The 21,017-nt window shown below is 38.6% G+C and overlaps 2 protein-coding genes across 4 annotated transcripts in view; one reads left to right on the top strand and one right to left on the bottom strand.

The window, feature by feature from the left end:
* The window catches only part of skap1 (src kinase associated phosphoprotein 1), a 362,424-nt gene that overhangs the window by 80,288 nt on the left and 261,119 nt on the right, over positions 1-21,017 (bottom strand). For all 3 annotated transcript variants that reach the window (XM_008113483.3, XM_003222615.4, XM_062957013.1), the window contains 5 exons: positions 20,111-20,185; positions 18,193-18,276; positions 15,893-16,017; positions 14,327-14,390; positions 7,915-8,100 (listed from right to left, as the gene is read on the bottom strand). In XM_008113483.3, coding sequence (XP_008111690.1) covers positions 7,915-8,100; positions 14,327-14,390; positions 15,893-16,017; positions 18,193-18,276; positions 20,111-20,185 — 534 coding nt within the window. The remainder of the gene's footprint in view (positions 1-7,914; positions 8,101-14,326; positions 14,391-15,892; positions 16,018-18,192; positions 18,277-20,110; positions 20,186-21,017) is intronic.
* LOC107983013 (calcineurin subunit B type 1-like) lies at positions 8,216-12,655 on the top strand. Its single transcript, XM_062957007.1, has 2 exons — positions 8,216-8,221; positions 12,224-12,655. The coding sequence occupies exons 1-2, from the start codon at positions 8,216-8,218 to the stop codon at positions 12,638-12,640; spliced, it is 423 nt and encodes a 140-aa protein (XP_062813077.1). The 3' UTR covers positions 12,641-12,655.

Below are 21,017 nucleotides of genomic sequence, written 5' to 3'. Positions count from 1 at the left end.
GCCCAAATGTCCATCCCCAAAATGGGCTTCCTGAAGAATTTTAGTGGTTGTAATTCTACATTTTGCACCTATATTTCTTTTCCAGGTATGTGGGGGGAATCTAAGGGTTATAGTGACAACTTCTGACCTACAGTGTGCACTTACCCAATCCCGATCTACTGTTTACTCTGATAAATTGTAGTTTTCCAGGGTTTAAAGAACAATCCTTCCATATTAGTGACTAACTGGGCTTCTTAACTGGAGTTGCCAAGGAATGACAATCTACATACAAAGCATTTATTTTGCGTCAGAACTCAGAGAAGTTACCTTTAGGCTATAAAATGTTTAGGACAAAAAAGCTTCTTAGAGCTTGGTCTATGATGAAAGATGGGGAGGGAGGGAAAGCACTTCTTGTGTGTGGAACTGTAAGCTGAACAAATTGTCCTGTACAGTGCAGGGTATCCGCTTTTAGTGGCCACTGGGTCAGAGAGGTCTCTAGCGGTCTCACCTTCAGGCAGCAAGCCAAGACAGTGGAATCCAAGGCAGACAAGCTGGAGGACTGCAGCTGAAACATTAATGTCATAATTAAATGCCAGGCTTTCCTAGTTGCACAGTACCCCTAAAAGCTTATGATGGATGGAAGCTTTCAGGAAGAAAACCACTGATGTTTTTTTCCTCTGGAAGGTGCTGCCAAGCAAACTGTGCTTCCACAGTGTGGCTAAGCAACAGGTTGATTTGCTTGCCAGTCTGGCTTTCTTCACTCCTGTACACTCATGATGTCCAGAGGTAGAACTCTGCAGTCTTAACACACAACACTGTTACAACATTATTCCACTTTAATTGCCAGGGCATCCTATGGAACCCTTAAATTCGCAGCTTATGGATGACAGAGAGTTCTTGGGCCTCACTAAACTACAAGTTCCAGACTTACACAGAGTGCTTCCATGACAGTTAAAGTGGAATATACGCACTGTAGTTGGTGGAGGCAGTAAGAGTTTAAAATGAGTCCTTAAGCACTGCACAGGACCATGTGCTCAAGAAGAATGGAGTCTACATATTGAATCCAACACCTGTGTTAAAGACAGTTCCACTTTCAGCTATAAGTACGACGTAGAAGACAACAAAGCAAAGAAGCCTACTCCACAACAATTCTGCTAGTCTTTGATGCATCAGAGGACGTTTTGTTTTGCTATGACTGTCTAAGTACTCTGATAAATGAATCCTATGACATTAATTCAGGTGACAGAGTAGGGCAGGATGGAGAGATTTCAGGTCCAAATCCAAAATATTGGCTGCTTAAAATATTAATTATAAAAGGCAGGTTAGGGATAAAGGTAAAGGTTTTCCCCTGACATTAAGTCTAATTGTGTCCAACTCTGGGGGTTGGTGCTCATCTCCATTTCTAAGCCGAAGAGCCGGCATTGTTCATAGACACCTCCAAGGTCATGTGGCTGGCACGACTGCATGGAGCGCTGTTACCTCCCCACCAGAGCAGTACTTATTGATCTACTCACATTTGCATGTTTTCGAATTGCTAGGTTGGCAGAAACTGGGGCTAACAGGGGGCACTCATTCTGCTTCCTGGATTCAAACCACTGACCTTTTGGTCAGCAAGTTCAGCAGCTCAGCGGTTTAAGCCACTGTGCCACTGGGGGCCTCATAAAAGACAGGTTAGAAATGAACAAACTCTCATTGGTGCTGTTCAGAATTAGCTTGATATTGACAAGCTTTCTATATAAGTCATGTGTTTCAGAAAATTCATATGACTCACAATGTTGGTGTATCTCCCAATTTCTTAAACCCTGGGAAGCCCAGGAGGTCACTAAAGTGGTTCTGGGGAGTACATGGCTGCAATTTCTCCATCCTGATCTACACTAATGGGGCCACACACTTGTTCAGCATCTTATATTTCCCTTTTAGTTTTGAGCACCTGATATGGCTGAGAGCTATTTGTACATTTAATTCCATCTCTCCATATATCACCAAAAACACCTAGGACCAAGACAGAGATTTAGACCCAGACTGGGGACAGAAACCATATAAAAGTGTGAAATACATTTTTTTGCATTATACCAGCTACCAGGCTTAATTTGCCAGGGACTGAAACCATAACTTTCTACATGCAAAGCATGTGCTTCAACACTAAGCTTTTGTCCCTTTCCATTAATCCTGGTGTAGCACCTGCCAATGCAGTGGAACTGGGATTACTCCATTAGTTATCAGCAGATTTAAGATTAATGTAAAGCACTCCTTTTCAATTAATCTCTCAAATTCATTACCACAGGATTTTGTGATGGCAACTATCTAAAATGGCTTTAAATGGAAATACAGGGGACAAGATTAACAGTGGTGAAGATAGTCAAAAATGCAGTCTTTAGTATTCCTTTGACTAGACTTCAGGGAAGCATGGGAGTTCATATCATGCTCTCTTTGTGAGTTTCCCTTTGATATCTGGCTGCTCAATGCTAGGAAACAGGAAACTATATGGCAGGGATGAGAATGCATGGTTCTCCAGATGTTGCTGGACAGCAACTACCGGCTTTGCTCACAATTTCTTATTTTTCCTAGGTCTGATGAGAATTACAGCCTGACATCTGGAGTGCCATACACTCCCCATTGCTGCTATGTGGAATGAACTGCAGGTCTGATCCAATGGTGCAATAGTAAAAATTCATCAGAGGCTGTGCTTGTTTCTCTTTTTGTGTAATATGTTTTTTATTATGCAAATAAAAATCTCAGTTGTGGTTGACTGTTTCTTCCTTTCTTTTTTAAAAAAATGTAAGGGAGTGAGACTAGGGTAGAGAGAGGGAGAGAGAAAGATAATTTCCTCAGCAAGTCATCGTCGCTAATGAAGTTTTACAAAAACAGATACAACCAAGGAAAAATAAAATTTCACAGGTGATAAATTTTTCCAATTTCCGAGGCAGAATTCGATAGGATTGTTAAATTAAGAGTGAAGGTGTCTGTTAGGAGGCAACGAACAATGATGGGTAATTTTATAGAGTGGAAAATTGAATCAAATTGCAACATTAAAACACAGCTCCTTGGAGGATCTGCCCTGTATGCAGGCCTGCTCTAGTACATTGGTGGGAGACTTGGGGAAGTGATATAGAAATGGTTTGCTGGTGTAGCTGTAAGCTACATTGAGACCTGTCTTCAGAATCTCTGAGTTTAAAGATGGGTAGAAATGGGGTGGAAGAATACTGTCTGTTAGATCATAGAAAGAATCTACTTTGCCACAGTTATCAAGTCATCTAGATCTAAATTTGGGCTGGGTTACACGCTCAACCCTAGAATGTACAAAGAAAAACAAAGCTAGTACCAATGTGTTGTCGAAGGCTTTCATGGCCGGAATCATTGGGCTGGTGTGAGTTTTCCGGGCTAAATGGCCATGTTCCAGAAGCATTCTCTCCTGATGTTTTGCTTGCATCTATGGCAGACATCTTCAGAGGTTGTGAGGTCTGTTGGAAACTAGGCCGGTGGGGTTTATAGATCGGTGGAATGTCCAGGGTGGGAGAAAGAACTTTTGTCTGAGACAAGTGTGAATGTTGCAGTTGGCCAGCTTGCTTAGCACTGAATAGCCTTGCATCTTCAAAGTCTAGCTGCTTCCTGCCTAGGGGAACTCTTTGTTGGGAGGTGTTAGCTGGCCCTGATTGTTTCCTGTCTGGAAGTCCCTTTTTTTTTAGCCTTGTTCTTTATTTACTGTCCTGATTCTAAAGTTTTTAAATACAGTCTGAAAAAATGTCTGAGGATGCCTGTTATAGATGCAGTCGAAACGTCAAGAGAATATTCTACTGGAACATGGCCATACAGCCCGAAAAACTCACAGCAACCCAGCGGGGTTGTGTGACATACACAGCTCTGACCTACAACATAGGGAGAGAGAGAGACTTCGCAGAGAAAAAGCTGTGAAGTTACCACAACTAAGACTATATCCAATTAAGTAAATGTGAGCTAAAAGGCTATATGATGGAGTTGCTTTCTGCCTGTCTTTCACTAAGAGTCATCTCTGTATTCTCATACCATTGTTCTCCTGCATTCAGTTTATGCTGAATGCAAAGTTCTTTTGTGCACAACTGAGCCTGTAGTCCATTCTCATTCCCTGCAACCATGATGTCAACTTGATGTCTTTGCATTTATTACCAGCTCTCTTGAAGGGACTGCTTTTGCAATTCAAGTACAGCTGCTTTATCATTACAAAAGTATGGCATGTGTTTGTGTGCCAGGGTTCAAACTACATAGAACTCATGCTTTCCCATTCCAAATGTTACACGTCCAGGTATAGAGAAATTGGCTATCACGATTCCAGCAGCAAGACACTCTATGCGCATGCATAGGCACTTTTTTTCTATTTCGTGGCAGCAGAGAAATGTCAGTATGACCTTTGTATGACTTTTCTTTCTTCAATTCTCAGTAACTGAGCACAGGAAAAACTCAGATGTATCATCTGAGCCAGCGGACTACAACAAAGGTATGGTTAGAGTTATGGTCCAACAAGTCTGGATAGCCACATGTTCCCTCTCAGAGCAGGATTCCTTGGCAGATTTCTGCTTTTGAAGCAGCAGAATCAAATGGAATAGGAAGAACCCCACTAGAACCTTCTATAACCCCCTCCCCTTCAGTGGCTGTGGCAGGCTGGGCAACCTTCTGATGTCAGTTTTTGAGCCATGAGGGTAGCACAGAGGAGAAGGCAGGAAAATAAAATCTATTATGCTTTATCAGTATAAGACTGGCTTTGGCCACTGATCTGGAAATAAGAACAAGATAAAAGTGAAACTGAAAAGCATGTGGTAGATCTCAGTGGACAGCTCATATTCAGGGTTTGAAATTCATCTTGCTTCTGTGACAAGACAATTTCTCTCTCAAGCCAGACATTACAAAAAAAAAATCTGCACTATATGGCTTTGTTTCCTTGTCTGTGTTGTCTGCAGGAATTTGTTTTGCAAGCACTATTATGAAGTGGGCTAGTGGATTTGAAAGGTTTCCCTACAGAAAAAGCCCATGTGATTATTTAACAGTTCCAAAAATAACACTGAAATGCTTTTCTCTCTGGTGTGGCAATCCTCTTCTGAATAGTAGAGAATCAAAGTCAGGGAGTTGGAAGAGACCACATGGGCCTTCTAGTCTAACCCCCTGCAATGCAGGAAAATCACAATCAAAATACGCCTGACAGATGGCCATTCAGCCTCTATTTTAAAGCCTCCAAAGAAGGAGTTTCCTTCTAGTAGGGATGTTTCACATATCAAGAGTCAATAGAAATATGAAACCCATCCTTATGGGATCTGTGCAGAAGTATAGATTCTTCCTGCCCTCCAGGTGTTTATGCCAAACTTTCTGAATGGAGAAACTGAAGGAACTATAATCTGACTAGAAGAGATCTGCTTTGCCATTCTGAGTGCATTGGAAGGGATAGTGAGACGGTTTTGTCTTCCATGTCTTAATAGGAGGGCGAATTAATATTCACATCGAAATGTTGTTATGACTTGAGTTCTGTTGTTTTGATTGGCTTCATCTGACCAACTAAGGGATAATCGGGGACTTGACAAAAGAGTGTTAATGACTAGGGATGTTTTCCTTAATGGCCTGGAAATCTCTCCCCTGCCTTCAGAATGTCTCACTAAATAGAGCTAGTGGGAGAGGCAGAGAAATTGTAGCAACTTTCATTCTTGACAGAAGCAAAGAGCTGTGTTTTATTGGGACTAGAAGCTCTTAGGGATCTGTGAGAAGGTCAATAGTTGGCTCTTTGCTAATTTAATGCAAGAGCAGTAACTGCTGTCTTATTGTTTCCCATACGTTTTATTGTATATTTGCAAATAAAGCCAGGAAGACAGAAAGCTTCTGGTCCTCTCTCATTAAAAGGAAACTATATTCTATAATGGACCCAGTGTGGTTTGAACATTGGACTACCGCTCTTGAGGCGCAGGTTCAGTCTCCCCACATGGCCATCGAAACCCCAATGGGTGATCTTGGATAAGCCATACTCTTTCAGCTTGATAGCAAGACAAAGGCATCATCTTCCTTTTGAACAAACCTTGCCAATCAAACCATGTGATAGATTTGCCATAAGTGTCTTAACACTTGGGAAAGTGAACAGCATCTTTTCTGCAGTGCTTCCTCCAAGTACACCTATATCCTCATGTTTTTTCTTTTCTGTTTTTTAGTCTGCTGGGTTTCCATACAAATATACAATCTAATATTCTGGCATAGCATACTGCATTCCCTAAACTTCAGCTTTCAAAGATGATGTGTACATGTCTTCCTCTGCTGTCCATATTGAAGTTCTAAATCTATTCTCCACAACTGTTCTTCAAATGGCACCAACTTGTTTGGCAAGGGAAGTTCCTTTTCCTTCTGGAATGTCAAAAAACAATGTGAGGGGAGTCCACATTGCTTCCTTGATGACCCCTTTGTTTTACTTCTGCTGTTTTTTTGCAGTTGCAGATGACACAAAACTAAAAGAGACTGGCAACACTTAAGAAAGCTGAATAAACTCAGGAAACAAGAGAGCAGGAGTCAGGACCAGTCTGATATGTTTTGCTACCTGAGATAAAACACATGATGTTAGGTTGTTTGTGGTGTCCTATTTGGGATGTTGGACTAGGTTCTGAGAATCTATGCTTTGAAGCCATGAAAACACACTATCAGACCTTGGGCAGGCCATCCTCTCTCAACCTCAGAGGCAATGGAAAACCTCCTCTGGATAAATCTACCAAGAAAATCCTATGAGAGAGTTGATGTAAGTTGACAAAATTCAGAACAACATGAAAGCACATAACAACAATCATGCTAATATGTGATATATTAAGACTGAGTGTGAGGTACAGAATTTAGGATGACGTGACTTTCTATGTGGAAGGTGATTGACTGCTACAGTGGCTGTAAGGGGCGCTGTTGCAACAATATGAGGAGAGTGAGAATAAAAGTGTCCAACAAGATTAAGATTAAGTTTTGAATGAAGGCACAGATGGGAGAGTTCTGAGTTTTGAGAGGAGAAGACTGTGAGAAAGGAGATTATTTTATGCAGTAAGATTTAGGTTGTTGCTGGTGTATTAATATAAAAGAAACTGCAACTTCAAGTGTTTAAGTGTTAAAGAGAGTTAAAAATTAAATAACATCTATAAAATGTCTTGATTTGCATTCATTAAAATAAGATTTATTGTTCATCGTAGCCAACCCTACTGCTTAGTTAGCAATAGAAGCATTCGAGCCCAGAGGCTGAGAAGAATCATATATATATATATACACACACATATACAGTTTATACAGTGAATCCTTGGTATCCAGTGGGGTTTGGTTCGAGAACCTCCTAATAAAAACCAAAATCTGTGAACGCTCAAGTTCCATTATATACAATAGTGTATCTTATTTATGCCAAAATCAAGATTTGCTTCTTTGTAAAAAATATTTTCAAGTTGTGGATAGCTGAATCCATGGGTACGAAATCCATGGATATAGAGGGCCAACAGTAAACAATGTGTGTGTGTGCGTGTATGTATATGTACATATATTCAAATACATATATTCAAAAACATGCTATGTCACTGTGTATCAGCATAATATGAAAGAAAAGAATTTTCTAGAATAGGCTTTTGTAGACTTTGATCCATCAGATGCTGTTTTTAAAGTGGAGGCAGTATTTTCATTTGCATATTGAGCATTCATCAGTATTCATAATGATCTGCATAATAATGTATTCCAGCCAAAAGTAGTTTACAGACCAGATTTCATATGGACACTCCAAGGACAGGGAAAAGTGACTGTAATAAGAATAGTAATGATAAGAAGGATGAGTCTTTTCAGAGCAACGAATAATGTGAATTTTTTGGATTAAAACTCTCAGAATCCTCCAGCAGGAAAAATAATGAATTTCCCAAGATAGGATCAAAGATCTGGCTCAGAATATAACATCTTCAGAAGAAGGGAAACCCAGTTCACCTGGAAGGATTTCATAAATGTACTCATCACTCTCTTCTTTGGCCTCCTCCTCCTCCAGACTCAAAGTTGTATCCTTATGAAGGGTTGCATTGGGGGAGTCAAAGCTGTCTATGTCATCGTAGGCCTCCTCTTTGTCATGGCTTTCACCATCTTCCTCCTCACAAGGGATAACAAAGGATTTCATATCTGGAAGAAAAAGGAAATGCAAGTTGACAGGGAAAAAGTGTTAGGCTCACGAGGCAATCATTAGGTCCAACATTCATAGGAGAAATCATTGTGAGTCACAAAGGATTCTCTTGTGATGGAGGTATTTGTTTAGATACTTGAACACAGAGGCTGAAAGACCTTCCTTCTGTCAGGGATGCTATGGGAGCATACTATTCTGCATTGAGAAGAAGTTTGAGCTAAATTATATTTAAGATCTTCTTCAACTACGGTATTTATATAATACTATTTGTATGGTTTTTGATAGGAAGATTATGTCTCCTAATTACTAGTATAACTTGGATTGAACACGTGTATTTTATCATGATACGGCATGGATATGTACATGGCTGACCTTGCAATAATTATATTATATAGCATATAAATAAATATAAATATAAATAAATGTGAATTAAAAATTAAATTTGTCAAGATCTGAGAGAGCATTATGATATGTGGATTTCCTCACTTAACACAGCAGATCCATTATATATGAGACAAATATAATAATATCCAAAATCTACAAAACAAACAGTACATTTTTTTCTCAAATGTAGGTCTGTAATCGTAATATTGTCACTTTTTTCTCCTATATGATTTTAAACAGCTTTCCCTAATGAAAAAGCCAAGTGAAACTTCAAAGCTTGTACGAGATATTTATACCTTTTGGTTGCTCAATGAAGGTATTTGCTCTTTAGTGGATGTTGTATTTTGCTGTATGACTAACACAACTATCCTTGAATATGTTTCAGAGATCAGAGAAGGATCCTATGCTAGAAATACATACACCTGCATATATGAAGGAAAAGGGCAGCAAAATGTCATTCTGCCATTTCCTGCTATACTTTCCAAACCTGATGATCAATGTCACAGATATATATGCAAGCTGCATGGTGAGATGCAAGAGACAGTCACCACGAGACAGTTCTTGCAGTTTTCCTCAAACTGGCATTCTCCAGATGTTTTAGACTACATTTTCCATCGTCACTTATGATTAGCTATTTTGGTTGAGGCTCATAGGAGATTTAGAACAAAATGTTTGGCAGGCAGCATGTTAGGAAAGTATATGGGGTCTATGTATGGTAGGAAAAATCTGTACACGGAGATGTGCTTCCACACATCAAGATAATGCTTTTCTGGACTGGAATCTTTCTGTGTTTGTGGACCTTCTGTTTGGTTATTCCCATTATGCCTGACCACTGGCCAGGCAGCCTAATGGGGACAGGAACAACATCTGGATGGCCACAGGGTTCCCTAGCTCTGCAATGCACATTAGTTACTTACCAAGAGATACTGTTAATTAGAAAATTGTTCAGATGAAATCCATCATTAAATACCACATCAGCGAAATATAATTTCACAAGCTGTGTGAACTCATGCAGTGAATCTGGGAATCTCGCTAGAAAGAAAGGCATTGGGCTTAACCTTGGAAAAGCCACACTTATTTATTTATTTATTTATTTATTTTATTTAATACATTTATATCCCGCCCTTTTCACCCCGAAGGGGACTCAGAGCGGCTTACAAATTAAATTTACATACAATATTATATTATTAACAAAGCATAATAATAATAATAATAATAATAATAATAATAATAATATGACCACTTCTGATGGTCTGAGAGTCATAACCTTGAATCTTAAGTGTGGAAGCTTGCTAGCTGAGGTTTTGCAAATGCAAATGAAAAGTATTTTGCCTATCAGCATAGATAGTAGCTTACTATGTTACTATGACCTAAGCAGAATGGACTCAAGGGCATAACCTAGTGAACCTTAGGTGTATTTTTCAGATTCGTAATACGCTATCATGATTCTGTCTTAAGGGACGCTGGATGTGTAATTGGCTATGTATTTAGAATTTGCTAGTCAGTGTGGCTTCATGGTTCAGGCACTGGACTAGGACTCTGGGAAACCAGGGTTTAGTTCCCAGCATGACCATGGAAACCTATTGGATAACCCTGGCAATTCCAAATCCACCCTGAACTAACATTGCCAAGAAAACCCCATGATAGGTTCACATTAGGGTCACCCTATATTAGACACAACTTGAAGGCACATACCCTGTTTCCCTGAAAATAAGACATCCCCAGAAAATAAGACCTAGTAGAGGTTTTGCTGAATTGCTAAATATAAGGCCTCCCCTGAAAGTAAGACCTAGCAAAGTTTTTGTTTGGAAGCATGCAGGATCTGTAAATGTACATTCCATAGATTGTTGTACATGGAAATAAAGGTAGTAACAAGAAATAATAATAATATAATAATAATTTTATTCTTGTATCCCACTTTCATCTCCCAGAAGGGACTCAGGGCAGCTTACACAGGGACAAACATAAATTTACATATGAACAGAAATTTAAAACAGTAATTTAAAAACAGTATAGCAATAAAATATAATATAGAAATTCTTGAAAGGATTCACAGTTTGGTTATGCTGTTGTGTGATGACAACTACTGTACAGTAGATAATACATTTTCATTTTTTAAAAAATTCAACCATAAATTTGAATTCTTCTTTGTGGAAAAATAAGATAAGACATCCCCTGAAAATAAGACCTAGCACATCTTTGGGAGCAAAAATTAATATAAGACACTGTCTTATTTTCAGGGAAACAGGGTAATAACAAACTTAGAGTGCTCTGTAAGAGTGATTTAGTGCCTTACATCTTACAGACAGAATAAGCCTGATATCCTTCCCATTTCTTTCATTGTAATAGAGATTGAAACTATTGAGGAAATAGGCTGTAAAAAAGCTACTTAAGTTGCCCTCTGCTCTTATAGGAAGCTTATTTGGGGACAAAGGAGGGTATTTTCTCCAAGAAAAATATTATTGGAGTTATTTCTGGAGACTTCTGCTTAGTAGGTAGCTTGCTGTGGTCTGCTATTTTTGTTCCTGCCTGCTGTGGTTTGAATTAATTTGGGTAATGACACTAGGTTGGTGGGTATGATGTGTAGATGATTTTACCTTGGAGTTGAGAGGGAATAAATTTCTAGTCTCACTCAGCTCCATGCTTTATGAAAACTGGAACATTAAAAAAAAACCCTTAAAACCAGCACCAATATAGGTTTTTCATAATGGCCAGGAGAGGGCATTTTGGGAGCATAACTTCACAACCTACAAAATGCCTTCAACAAAGCAGGTGCCAGTTTACTTTTAAATCACACAGTGCCAATGGTCACAATAATCAGAGCTTCATTTTTCTGTCCAAAATAAATGCTCAGGAAAGATAAGGGGGCAAATGATGTAGTAGACTAAAACACACACACACACACACACAAAACAGTGTGTTTTGGGATGAGGAAAACAGAGAGTGAATTATCCCAGATTTTATTCTTTGCTCATTTTTGTCCACTTCTGTGCAGTCATATTTTTGGACTTCAGAACCAATTAATCTGAAAGGGATACAAGACTCTTGTCACATAACCATACATACATAGAAGAATTAGGTCTCACAACCATATGCAAATACAAAAAGGCTGAAAAGGTTACTCTGGTTTACCTTCATCATTATGAATGTGACACTCATGTTGGGAAATATTGACACCATTAATATAGTTTGTGATAATTGCAATTTTCATGGTTCTTCCTACAGATTCCTGGATAATTGTAGTTTAGTGATGTAAATGGAATTCATTGTAGAGAGCTCTAGTACTGTGGTTCACAGAAGTGAACTAGATCATTGACTCTCAACTTGTGACCATTCAATATATTCTGTACTTCAATGCCCAGAAAGTCTGAATATGAGCCATGCTATCTGGGGCTTCTAAGAGCTTAAGTTTGAACATCCATAGGGACAAAGATTGAGAACCACTGCTCTAGATCTCTCTAGCAGATAATTTCAATCAAATCTTATCAAACTATGTATCTCAGTATTATGTAGAATGGATTCATGACAGTTAAAGTGGTAACAAACACTGAACAGTGTGGATGTATCCTCTGTTAGATAATCTTGAGAATATGTCTTGAATACGTGGATTTTTATTTATTTTTAGGAGTGTACTATTACCAGTTTCACTTCAATCTGAGAACAATCTGATTCAGTACAATAATGGGACATTCTGCTTCCTCAAAGTCTAACATACGGGTCAAGAATAGGACTCCATAGTCACCTAGGTACCCACAGCCAAGACACCCACTGGAAATGTGCTCACACTTTGATGCAGATGAGATAAAACGATTGGGAAAGAGGTTTAAAAAGCTTGATTTAGATAACTCTGGTTCTTTGAGTGTGGAGGAGTTCATGTCTTTGCCTGAGTTGCAACAGAATCCACTGGTACAGCGAGTAATAGATATATTTGATACGGATGGAAATGGAGAAGTAGACTTCAAAGAATTTATAGAAGGAGTCTCCCAATTCAGTGTAAAAGGTGACAACGAACAGAAGTTAAGGTTTGCTTTTCGTATCTATAATATGGACAAAGATGGCTATATCTCCAATGGGGAGCTCTTCCAAGTTCTATTTATTTTTATTTATTTATTTCTATCCTGCTTTTCTCCTATTTTTGTAAAAGCAAAAACATAACATACAAAAAAACCAGCAGCAGCATAGACATAATCCTATCTATAAAAATCATAAAAACCCATATACATGTGTCTTTCTATTTCTGTCTCTTTTCATAATTTCCCCCATACCGCATTCAACAATGGTCCACAGCACTTACTCCCAATCTTTCTTGCACTCCCAACCATGCTATCGGACTTGGCTTTCCCCAATCTTCTTTCCTTTTAAAGTTCTATAGAGTGTAAAGACAATTGGGCAGGAAATGTCAGATCTGAGCCACTTATCAGGTTGCAACTAGCACACACTTGGGAAGTGATGTCAATCTTAAATAAAGGTGTTTTAAATGCTGTGCTACTCAAAGTGGTGGTCTGTGAACTGGTTCTATTCAACAAGCCATCACTGCTGATCCACAGTGAATTTCTGAAAAAGAAATTCACTGTTATAGCCATTGAGCACAAATATGGACCAGTCTCTGTCAATGTTGTAGGGACCTAGATGATTTCTCCACATCTGATAGCATGAGAAGCATAAGTTAAGAGTAAGTAAAGGCCGGAGAGGTCAGGATAGCACCCATTGGAAAAATGCATTATGTTTTTGCAAAATAAAAAGGATAGTCTTAATGCACACTTAGGAAGGGGAGATACCAATGTGAATATTACAAATTAAATGAGATGACTATGCCCCCCTTCTCCACTCATGTGAAACAACACAGCCATTTTAAAATATGTTGGTATTTATGCATGTGCATACCACAGAGATATACACCAAAGGCAGCTTTGGAGATATATCTGTATTGATGTTTCTGATTAAAGATTGCCTTCTGTTTTCTGAGACTTACAGACAGGCTTATCACCATGTTTACATGGATTTCTGTTTGAGAAACAGAGCCCTAGTTTTTAAAAAAGACACAAAAGCTAGGATTCTTAGGAATGCTTGTCTGGTTTGCTGAATAAAAGTAAGAAATCTACCAAAAACAAAGACATGAAAGCTATGGTTTTCAGGAATTTAGAAAGAGTGCAGTGGTTACATAGTTCTCCTAGAGAAGGATGGCTCATTCCTCCTGTAGTCTGGAGTTTATACTTTGCTCAACCGTAGACTCAGAGCCTTGCCTGAATAACTGATCTTTTTAATGTAGCTTTTATCATTCACAGAATGGCATGACTGTGCACTGTGAGTCAAGGCATCATCTGAAGGGAATAGTTACACAATGTTTTTAATCAGTAGCACTAAGATCTGTCTGTTTGGAAGTACCCACAGACATCACTCGAAGAATACAAAACAGTGGTGTCTAGAAATAGAGGAACCCAGGAAACTATTTTATACTGTATCAGACCAGTGATGTACCTAGTTTAGTGCTGTTTGACTGGCAGCATTTTTCTCTAGTAGGCTTCAATCCTATTATTACCTGAGAATTCATAGTACTCTCTGGTGACATCCTATTCAAGTAGTAAGCAGGCCCAACCGGCTTAGCTTCTGGAACCAGATAAGTTTGGAATGTGCAAGGTGGTATGGCAAATGGCTAGCAAATATCACACAGACATAACTTTCATATCTTTGTGTACTCTCTGAAGCACCAAGCTTGTCAGTGATATCAGTTTGTATACCGAGAAGTATGTTATCAGTGATAAGTAACTAAGTAATATGCATGTATATGTCAGTCACTTCAGCCCATGAACAGATGGCTTTGATCTTTCATTAGTGACTCACCTTTTAGCAAGAACAGGATCTGGTCCACCCAGTCCATTGCTTCGGTAGGGTTAGCAGCAGTGAACTAAAAAAAGAAGAATTCACTATGGTCATTGTAAGATTATTACAGAGAATCTGTACCTACTGATTTCAATATAATTATACACACAAGCTGCACTAATACTGACAGGCGTTAAACCTCAGGCAGAACAGTATCCTGATTCAACATGCTATTTTTGTTTCGTTTTGATGTGACTGCTGCATTAATGGTGTGTTCATAAATGCTTGGGTCACAAACAAAGATCCCACATTATCTCTAAATGTCATTTGAAATACAACATGTTTTCATATAAGCAGTTTACACATTTAGTGACAAAACCACTGAGCGATGAGAAATCTAATGCAATTTGTAAATGAGCATTGTCTTGTAACGTTTTTGTCCAGACAAATATATTGCAGTGCCCCATATCCCATCCTTCCTTCTTCCATATAAACCCCTTGCTTTGAAGAATTTGATTACAAATGTGTTCAGCTCAGAGCCTATAAAGTTATTTTTAGATTACAACACAGAGATCCTCAGCTATTAGCTTGTGCTGGATGGGGATTCTGGAAATTGTAGTGGATAAAAGTAACTTTTCCAAATTCTGGTCCATCAATTTAATGAGATATCTGGTTTATTTATTGTGGGGGAACTAATTACTCTGAATGCACATAGTTCAATATCCCATAAAACAGATACAAAGAGCTCACATTACACAAACTGGGAAAATTAGTCTTCACACAACTCTAGTACAGTTAATCAAAAAACATACAGCATTCCCAAAATGAGATAGTACATGTTTACTGACAAGGTATGAAGAGGAGGGCAGTGAACAAGGGGCAAAATGAACAGCCACATCAGTGGAATGCTCTGTGGTTGTATCCAGGAGTGACAGTTACTACCACCATAAATACATGCAAAACTAAAGATGTGCATGAGCATATACATTCATTAAAAGATTTATGGATAAGTGGGAGGCAAAGCTAGCATTGTCACAAGTCACCTCTAGGTGGCACCCTTGGGCAGTGCTTTGCAGGGGAAGCGGCTTCAATTCTGCAATGGTGCCTTCCTTTCAGACCAGCACCTTAATATTAACACCTTTGCAGGTAGGAATCAATGAAAGAAGGACACAGTTGTGAGAGTGTGCATGAGTGCTGCAGTAAGGACCAGAAATCAAGATGTCAAGAAGATATATGAACACAAAAAGAGTTCCCTCAAAGATATCACTGGGATAAAGGCATTTGGATCAGACCAAAAGCCAACGTAGTACAGCATACTGTTCTCAAAATGTCCAACCACTCACCTCTGGGAAACCCACCACCAAGCTATGAGGGCAACATCTCATCTTCCCCTATAAATGCATCTGTCTCTCATCTTGGATGGTGGATGACTCCCTTCTCTAGAAGCCATAATTATAGTTCATGAACAAAGGATGTGAACTTGTCCACCTTCTTGCACTTCACATCAAACTGAATTCTTTCATGGATTCAAAGTTTGCTCTGGACCACAAGGGGTGAAATAACTCTTTCTGTACTTGCCAAACCTACCTCATAGGTACGTTTACCAGGGCAGGTCAACTCAAAACAGCAGTTTCTCCGAGAGTCCTTGCGCAGGTGTAAAGCCAGTTGAGCACGGCAGTTTTCAATGGCAAACATGCCTTTGGGATGCTTGCCTGCACAACATGAATAATGATGATTGAACACAAACATTCCCTACATTTCAAACTGCTATTTTAGTTGTGTTTGTAACTTCTATGACACATGATTTGGTCTGGGAACTACAGATTCTGCTTTGCTCTCACTGGAGAAAAAAGCAGCACAGAATGCAATAATAAATAAATATAGGGAAACTGAGGAGATGCACTCAAATATACCACAAGGATGAATACCCAACTGCCTTTTTACCCTTGGTACCAACAATTCACTGAGACTGATGCCTTGTCAAGTTGGAGCATGACTATATGGAATTAATATGGATGTGTATACCTATACCTGTGTATAAACTATCACAGATCTGGGAACACAATTCAGGCACTATTGGTCTGCTATAGCAAACAATACAGTCTCTCTGAATCATCCCAGTTTGGAACTGAGATGTTATCTTTTGGGCAAAAAAGCAAATCTGGGGATCTATAGACTTAAGATCCTAACACCAAATGGCCTCAGCTTAGGGGACAGAAATGTTTTGCTAATGTTAATTTTTCAGATCTGCTTTTAAAGATACATATGTGTGGATATACATCTATGCATATATAAATCTGAAGTGTGTCATTTGTTGTGCTATACACATCCATGTGCTTGATCAAACTCATAAAACCTAGAATGTGATTTAATGGGACCAAAATGAAGGATGCATTAAGGTTTTGGACCTCAATTGTCAACTAAAGTTGGCATTCCTCCTTTCAACATTTTGGATTGCGTTTTTCTGTCTAGAGTGGATATGCCTTAACCAGTACTGACCAAACTTGATATTCTGACATGCCAAACATGCTTAGCCTTCCAACTGTGTTCATGCAACTTTGAGATCAACTATCAAATTTTACTCCCACCGCATCTGTTTTGCTCTAGTATGCATGGAACTTAATGTAAAACAACTTTTAAGGATAACAGGAAACTTATGTTTGATTCAAATTATGAACACAATATTAAGCATGAACCCGAGAAACACCAGGTAAATTTCCTGTTTTTTGACCATATTTGTAGTGAGAAATGTGTGTACCCTTATTTCTATCTAGTGACCAATCTAAATAATGACTGTTATCTTTTGAGAGAGTCTTGTTAACAACCAGTCTCTCAACTCTGAATACTGAATCTACTCTGTCCTCGGTTTCCTCCTGTATATTTTTAACCTGCTTGGCATTCCATCTGTCTGTGTGGGAGGCACAGTATATCCCTAGGCCATCTATCTAAGCATGCCAAATTCAGTTGGAAGTATTAGCTTCCTGTTTATATGCATCTGATGGAGCATAACTGAAAAATATTTATACATGCTGACACAAAGATTATATATGGTCACTTAGGGGAGGGTTAAAGCCAGTCTGACAGCTAATAGGGGGAAAATGGGCAGTACTTTATTTACACAGGGTCTTGTGTCCGTATTTCTCCTTTCCCTCATTCTTTACTGACAAGGGTGTTAGAATACAACCAGACTATGTTCTTCCTAAGGCCGTATCTAAATGGCAGAATCCCACACTGCCTGGTTGGCAATTTATCAAACAGCTGGAAGAGCTCATGTGATGCAATGCTTATTGTGTTGCATGTGGATCAGGGAGACCCGGATTCTCAACCATGATTGGCTGTGAAAATTATTGGGTAAGTTTAGGTATACGATTTTTCTAAAGTTGTAATGAAATAGTATATTAAATCCTCCCAATATCTCTCTGGAGAGTCTGTATGGTGTAGTGGTTTGAATGGGAGACCAGGGTTTAATTCCCCAGTCAGCCATGGAAACCTAATAGGTGACTTTGAGCAAGTCATACTGTCTCATCTGCAGAAAAAGGCAAGGAAAAAACCCCTCTGAACAAATTCTGCCAAGAATACTCCTGTGATAGGTTTGCTTTGGAGTAGCCGTAAGTCTGAACTGACTTGAAGGTATGCAACAACAAAATTCTCTCTCTAAGATCCTTGCAGTAGTATAAAAGCAAGTGTGGAAAGGAGTATGATCAGATAAAGATGATACTGAGTTAAACTGGCTTTAGAGCAAAAATGCATCTGATGTGAAAAACTGGAAATTCATGAAGGCACATGAGTTGTACTGTTTTTCTTCAATAGATTCCTGCTATCTTTCTCCTCAGTGTAATCACATGATAACATTGGAGTTTTTTGGGTGTGTCAGGAGCATTAAATACTTTTTTCATTCGCATAGTAATAGAAGGCCATGTTGTCGAGGACACACCATCGCTTCTGCCACTCAGAGCCAAAGATTTTGGGATCTGTGAACATGAAAGGAGAAGGAGGTAAATAAGTTCAGAAGTCAATAGCTTGAAAACAGGAAATGATTCTCCATCTCCAAGGGGTTCCAAAGTTTCCATGGTAATCATCAATCCTGCCACTGAGAACTACTCCTACTTCTGCTCTCAGGCAATCTGTTCATGCCAACAGTGTGTAAGTTTCTGCACAGAAAACAAAAATGTTTTTTTTCTGCCTACTATCAATTGTAAAAAATCTGGTAGGGAAATTTGCATTAACCCAATAAATGGATTCACATATCCATTTATACCATTTGTCACCTTTGTGTTTCAAACATTTATAATCCCCCCCACGTTTAATTAGTCTTATCAGTTTATTAATCTGTTTGCAGGTGTGCACTTTTTACAGCTGAGAAAATTGGATCTTAGGACTGTAATAAAGTTTTGATTGATTGATTTCCCCCCTAGCAGATGTTACAGTATACACTGTCCCATCTTTGAATGCTGTGAAGTTCCATGGATAGCTGTGCTATCTAGCCAATTCTCTGTTTAGAGGGTTAAAATAGTTAATTTCCCTCTCCTTTGAGGCCAAGCCCTTACACATATGTTTCTGAGCATTAAACCAATGTTTACCTTTTAATGATGGATCACAAAACAATGCATGATAAATGCAAACTATATAGATGAAGAGTAGCAGAACAAAGTATCTTTCCACTTGAGGGCATACCTTTTCTAAGTATATGTCATGTGTATTCTGTAACTTGATCAAATTTGTCTCTTCCAATATGAACAATGGAGAAACTTGTGTACCAACAGCCTATGGTGCAACAGGGAAGGGGAACATTATTCTGGAAAAGCAGGGTGAGGCATCTCCCTTAACCCAAAACATAGGTTATTCTTGAATTTACAGTATCTTAGACAAACACATATTATTTGACAGAGGATTTCATGGACTTCAACCTACTTCATCAGGTATAGTCCGCAAAAGCTTATACCAAATAAAATGTAAGGTGCCATCTCTGTTGTTTTTGCTTCAGTAAACTAACACAACTTGCACCCCTCAATATTTTAAAAAAGCAGTACCCTTAACGTTATCTCTCCATACACAAATAACCCTCCATTTTGCTGAATGAGGATGGCATCTTTGCCATTTGAAAGCTTTCTCCATTTAGAACATTCTCTAGAGGAATCTCCAGTTATTTCTGAAGCACTGACTTCCATGAAGACTAATCTATCTGCTGAACAATCAGTGTAAATCTGCTTTTAAATGGTCTGGCCAGCATTGACTATTTTAATGTCCACATAAACACCTCTTGAAGTTAATGTGTAATGTGCCACTGTTTTGTCATGGGTACTTAACTGTTTTGAGTCTTTTTTAAGAAAGGAAAGTGGAATATAAATATATACAATATAATAATACTTGTGCACATTGCATCTAACTATGAGTTTCTGCCCACAGTTTCTGTCCCATAGTCTTTTAGTTCATCATAGACCAGTGGTTCTCAACCTGTGTGTTCCCAGATGTTTTGGATTTTGACTCTCAGAAATCCTAACAGCTGGTAAACTGGCTGGGATTTCTGGGAGTTGTAGGCCAAAACACCTCGGGACCCACAGGTTGAGAACCACTGCCATAGACAAAGAATAAAGTGATATGAACTGATAATAATCTTGGGCCAATTACCATCTCTCAGCCTACCCTACCCAACAGAAGAAATTGGGAGGAGGACCATGAACATTGCCTTGACCTCTGAGGAGGAAAAGTGGGCTAGAAACATACCAAGTAAAATACATACTTAAATACATGCATAAACACATACAGAAATCAGCAGCAGTCACTGTGATTTAATTGTTCCTTTACCTCTGGATCTTTTCTCCAAGTATCCTTGTTTTAGAATTATATGATCATGAGCAGACTTCTGTGAGTTGTTCTCAGCTTTGAAAAATAAATAAATAAAAGAACAATTATGGATTTAAAATGGAAAATTAAGCTTTCTAGTTTGAGAAGTATGTGTGAAAAAACAATCAAGAAAATCCAGTGGTATTTAAGTCACAATACAATCTTAACTGTCACCAGCTACAATTTTTCTAGATTATAGAATCTAAATGCTGAAGACTGACAGTCAACTTCCATGAATTGGGTTCTATAATATACCAGTACGATAAATATAGCCCACTCAAGGGGATCCCATTAGCTTTTGCCATGCAAATGCCATATCTCTTTGGGAAGCCAGTTTAAATATGATACAAAATTTTAATTCTGGCATAGCATGATAACTGACCAGTTCTATTTTTCTTGTAACATTCTTGTGTGTGTGTAAAGGCCCAGCAGAAAGTTGAAACTGATTAGAATCCATTTTGGGTTATGACAGGTTGTCACTGTGGGATGACTAACTGTATAATATTATGCATGTGTATTTAGAAATAAATCATACTGAGCTTAATGGGTCTGTAATGAAAAACGAGATCCATCCTATCTGTGAATGCCCCCTCTTTGGCTGAAGAGACTCCTTAGTCGTCATTGCCAAAGCACTCATGTAGACACAATATATTTGCATCATGGCATATAGACTGTTGGAAAGAGAAAAAACAAGTGGGTGGGAAATCCCTTCACGTTACATCTCAATGCATGATTTGCAGAAATCTAATTCTGTGTTAAATATTGCAAAACATATAGATAAAATCCTTTTTAATCAGATCCTTCTTTCCGTCCTCCTTTGGGATTCTCCCTTAAAAATAGTATTATTTAAAGAAGCAGTTATTGTCTC

The sequence above is a fragment of the Anolis carolinensis genome, chromosome 6 (genome assembly GCF_035594765.1).
Source record: "Anolis carolinensis isolate JA03-04 chromosome 6, rAnoCar3.1.pri, whole genome shotgun sequence".
Classification (NCBI taxonomy): domain Eukaryota; kingdom Metazoa; phylum Chordata; class Lepidosauria; order Squamata; family Dactyloidae; genus Anolis; species Anolis carolinensis.
This window is presented reverse-complemented; position numbering and strand designations above follow the sequence as displayed.